Source organism: Hipposideros armiger, unplaced genomic scaffold (assembly GCF_001890085.2).
Source record: "Hipposideros armiger isolate ML-2016 unplaced genomic scaffold, ASM189008v1 scaffold_341, whole genome shotgun sequence".
Taxonomy (NCBI): Eukaryota; Metazoa; Chordata; class Mammalia; order Chiroptera; family Hipposideridae; genus Hipposideros; species Hipposideros armiger.
The window spans coordinates 592,386-597,600 of record NW_017731691.1 but is presented as its reverse complement, the minus strand read 5'-3'; the positions used below and the strand labels follow the sequence as shown (position 1 = coordinate 597,600).

At 41.2% G+C, this 5,215-nt stretch overlaps 1 protein-coding gene across 1 annotated transcript in view; it reads left to right on the top strand.

The window, feature by feature from the left end:
- GPC3 (glypican 3) overlaps positions 1-5,215 on the top strand; it is a 480,497-nt gene that overhangs the window by 421,191 nt on the left and 54,091 nt on the right. The window contains exon 7 of the mRNA XM_019661231.1: positions 267-429. Within this exon, the coding sequence (XP_019516776.1) occupies positions 267-429 (163 nt within the window). The remainder of the gene's footprint in view (positions 1-266; positions 430-5,215) is intronic.

The following is a 5,215-nucleotide window of genomic DNA, read 5'->3' as shown; positions in this document are numbered from 1 at the left end:
AATACCATGGTATGGATACACTCTGGCTACCGCATGGTGTAAGCAGAGTCGTTGAGTAGAGAGTCATATAAAATGCTATGGAAAGGTCCAGAAGTGTGAAACTAAAGAGTATAAGCCATTTATACCTATTTAAATTTGAAAATGATTTATTTAAAAGCGTCTGCGTAACTCATTCAACATTTTTAAATGTCTCCTGTTAAGAACACTGTTTTAAACCTACCTGAGAAATATGAAGAGCTGCTGCATTCCTGCTTGTTTTCTTTCAGCTCCTGAGAACCATGTCTGTGCCCAAAGGTAGAGTTCTGGATAAAAACCTTGATGAGGAAGGGCTTGAAAGTGGAGACTGCGGCGACGATGAAGATGAATGCATAGGCGGAGGCTCTGGTGATGGAATGATGAAAGTGAAGAATCAGCTCCGCTTCCTTGCAGGTAACTGATTAGTGCCGACTCAAATCTGAACTGAAATGGTGATGCTTAGGAATTAAAAACCAGTTGAATCTGTTCTCTATAACTCCCCTAAAATCCCTGCAACACACAATGCCCTCAACTCTTCAAGGAAAGACTATACTCTAGAAAACCAAAGTTTTCCGGAAGCCTTTTCTAAATCTCTGGACCTGGGTCGATTAAAAGGGTAACTTCCTGTTTTTCATTGTCTAAAATGAACTGACCTAATCAGTTGGCTGTTTCCCACTGGACGTTTCCTTGGTTCTTTTCAGTTATAGAAAGAAATGAAACCTTGGGAATCTACTGAAAACCAATAATGGGGCAACTTTCTAAGGCAGAGACATTAGCTGACCCTTTCTTCTTAGAACATAATACTTGTTTTGTTTTCTTACAAGTAGTCTATACAGATAGGCTCTGACACTCAACTGCAGAGCTACATAAAAACAACAGCATAGACAGAAAATAAAATAGAGCTGCTGGGGGTCAGGAAGGCAAAACAACAGCAACTAACAAATCCCTTCACGTAGGTAATGATTTTCCCAGTTTACAAAGCACTTTCCTATGGATAGGTGTCCTTGTTTCCATTTTTCAGGTAAGAAAACTGGGGCGCAGAGAAGCAACAACATTTATCTAAATGGAAGATGTGGAAATTAATGGGTCTTGAGCCTTCCAGTGCCAGACATACTCTTTGCTCTTCAGTGCACAGACTTCTTGAAACCCTATCACCCATGGCCTCTGAGACCCTACACGCTATTTCTCCTTCAGCCTCTTTCCTTCACTAGTTCTTCCTAATCCTACCCTGAAATTGGATGTTACCCCAAGGTCTCTTTTAAGCCCCTGTCTTTTCTCTCTCTCTCCAAAGAAAACACAGATCTCATCTACTCTGGCTCTTCCCATTTTTTTATGATTTCTTTAAGTTCTTTTTTGTTGTTGTTGTTGTTATTCTGGCAAAAAAGAAAATATCTAACATGAAACCTGTCCTCTTAGCAAACTTTTAAGTGTACAGTACGGTATTGTTCATGATATGCAAATTTACAGCAGATCTCTAGAACTTTTTCATTTTGTATGACTGAAACGCTATGCCTGTTAAACAGCAACTCCCCTTTTTCCCCTTCCCTCAACCCCTAGTGCCACCATTTTACTTTCTGCTTCTATGAGGTTGGCTACTCTAGGTATTTCGTATAAGTAGAGTCTTGTGGTATTTGCCTTTCTGTGAGTGGCTTATTTCACTGAGCATAACGTCCTCAAGGTTCTTCCATGTTGTAGCATGTGATAGGGTTTCCTTCTTTTTTAAGGCTGAATAGTATTCCATTTTATGTGTGTACCACAATTTTTTTTTTACCCATTTATCCACTGATGGACATGTAAGTTGTTTCTACCTCTTGGCTATTGTGGCTAATGCTGCAATGGACATTCTTTAACTATTACACCACTATGGGGACAGCTCATAAATTACCTTCACTACCTTCAGTCTTAACTGCTCTCCATCCCACATTCCCAGCTACTTACTAGTCATGTCTACCTGGCTTTCCCACCATTACCCCCAACTCAATGTGTCACCAACCAAACTTATCTATAGTTCATCCCAAACTGGCTACTCCCTTAGTATCTTTATTTTTTTTAATGCCACTACCATTCTCCTGGTCACTGAGGCTTAAGACTGAAGTCATCTTTGAGTCTTTCTTCTTCCTTGCCCTTCATATACACTGGGGCCCTAAACCCCTGTATAGTATTTGTAATTTTTTTCTGCTTCTGTCACTGCTTTCTATTCCCCCCCTTCCACCTTCCTGCATATACTATTTCAATCACATCTGAAATGTTCTCCAGGCTTCTAAGCTAAGGCAGGAATATTGAGAGCCTTAGGCTAGCAGATTAGAGAGCAAAGAATCACAGACCCAGGCAGAAGATTCCACCACATTCATCTTGCACCGCTGCCAGATTAATCTTTCTCAAGCATCTCCTACCTCTCCCTAGCTCAGCTGTCTTCATCCTGTCTCTAGTACCTGGAGGATAAGGCTTAGACTCCTTAGCAGGGTTCTAAGGGCTTACTGTTCCAGCCTAAACTACCTTTCTGGCTTCATTTCCCATCACAAGTCCACAGAAACCATCCACGTTGGCAAAACAACCTTACTCATGTCCCCATGAGCCCCATAAACATACTGTTCTTGTTTCTGTCTTCATACCATTGCTCACTTTATTTCTATGTAGATACCCCTCTTTTATTCCTTCTTAAATTATATCCATCTATCAAAGTGCATTTCAAGAATGATACAGTGAAAAAAAATAGGTTTGGGGGTAGAGCAAAGTTGTATTTGATTTCTGACTCTATTCCTTATGAGCTAGCATGACTTAGGACAAGTTCCTTTGCCTCCTCTCTAAACCCATGCTTCCTCATCCATCAAGTGGGTATCATTATCCCAACTTCATAGAACTATAGCAGGATTAAAGGAGGAAAATTTGTAAAGCATCTAGCCCAGTATCAAGCACATACTAGGTGTTCCATAAGTGTTAGTTTCCTTCTATGTAATCTTTCACTACATCTCAGTCTATAGTTATCCTCATCCTCTGAATTACTAAAACAAATTCTGCCAGTGCTTTCAAGAAATAATCTGCAATGGCTCTCAAGTTTTATTCCTAGGGCATGACATGATCATTCAGAGCCTGGCGTCCTATAAGAAGAACACTGAGTAAATGTAAGAAGTAAAATAATAGGAGCTAAGGTTTATTGGACACTTACCATGCTCCAAGCACTGGGCCAGCACTTTACATGAATCATCTCATATCATTTTCACAACACCTCCATGAACTAGGGGTTATTTTTATTCCCACTTTGCAGATGAGAAAATTTATGCTGGAAGAGATCAAGTAATTTGCTTAAGGTAATGCAGTCTTTAAGGGCAGAGTCAGGATTCAGAGCCAGCAGTAAGATTTTTAAAGGTCACTCTTTGAACAGCTCTACTATAATTCTTCTTTCTCTGCTCATCAATACAATCATAAAAGATTGAAATCTGCTTTGCATTTTGCTGCTCAGAAAAAGTGTTTGGTCATCTAAAAGTTGTTCAGATTATTCACCAAAATATTCACTGGTCTTGGCACTGATCCGTGGGACACACCATTGTTCATACTTCTCCAAAAAAGTTCCTGCTTATCCTTCTTCTTGCTTTCCTGCCTATAAGCCACTTCCCTATCCATTTCAAAATACTGTTCCACAATTCCATGGTAACTTAACTTTTTAAACAGTTTTTGGAGTGCGACCTTGTCAAGGGCCTTTTCAACATCTACATAGGTTACATCCACTGGTTTCCCTTTGTCCACGTGCACATTTAGCCTCACAAAGAATTCTAGTCAACTAGTTAGGCATGATTCAACCTAAGTGCTTTGTAAACTGTAAAACACTACCCAAATGGTGGGTAACATAACTTACAGGAAAAATGATGCCTGACTTCCAATAGGTTCCACTTGCCTAACATGTTCAGTGATCCTACCAGCCTGGAGTTCTTGGGTTCCCTTTGAAATGCTTCTCATGGAGAGGAGACTCATTGGCAATCTGCCAGGCTCATGACACACTAACTACTTGGAACAACAGGCTATACACTTTAGTCAGCTATTATACAATTTTACCCAAAATCTGGGTAAATGCCATCTGGTCCTGGTGATTCATTGACGTCCATTTAGTCAACCATACTTGGAAAACTGTATTCATTTACCATCATGTCATTTAGAACTTACAAATTCCTTCCTCCAAAAGACAATTTGAGAAGGAAAAGCAAGGTTCCGAGTATGTTCTGACTCTCTTCTATCTCCCCTTGGTCCCTGAACAGACCTGTGACACTATAACCAGCAAGTGGTCCCACTGGCTGGCTTTCCTGGCTCAGTTCTTCCCTTCTTTTGATGCACCAGATGAAGGGCAAGACACCTAGATTTGATTCCCAGCTTTGCTTCTAACTCCCATGTGTCCTAGGGCAAGTCCCTTCCTCTTTTTAGAAGTCCGTTTCTCCATTTGTAAAATAGAGAGAATGCCCAAACAATCCTTGCAGGCAGGCCATTCTAGTGCCAGCAGCCTGTGATTGTGTTCATTTATTTGGCTTTAGTTCCTGGCAAGGTACTTATTGGAGTCTTTTCGGGACATCTCTTGAGTTTTCTTCTGACCTTGCAGGTTCCCTGCTTTCTTCCCCTGAGCTAGTTCCGCTTTTTAAAAGACCTCATTTTCCCTGCTCTCGCTCCTTTGGCTTTTCCAATCTGGCAAGCCAGGCTCCTTCCCAAAGGCTGCCTACACCTAGCCCTCAGCATGCTCGTTGTTCACCAGGATGCTAATAAGGAGCTTTGAGTAGTTTCTAAACTTTCTGGGCTATCTTCACTTTGAAAATGCTTTATTCTAAAGCACCCCAACTGCTTTCTTTCTCTAGAATTCTTATTTCTAAATTTAACACAGAATTCTTAGTGTCTGCCCCTTGTTTCTGATTGTTGAATTTCATCGTATGTGAGATGACCATGACATGATGTCTTACCCATAGTTACAGCTTAACCTGTTCCTTTCACTTCTCGGTACCAAGGTGAATGTGTTTTCCTTTTGGTGGCTTACTTCATCTCTCTTAGCCAGTTTCATAGGGTTGTGGCAATTAAATAAAATAATCCTTGGGCCAGCCGAGTGGCACGATGTTCAGAGCTGGCTTGGGACGCCGGAGGGCCCCGGTTCGGATCCCACATATGAGGGCCAGTGACACTGCCCTCTACAGCTAAGATGCTGAACAACAGCTCAACCTGGAGCTGG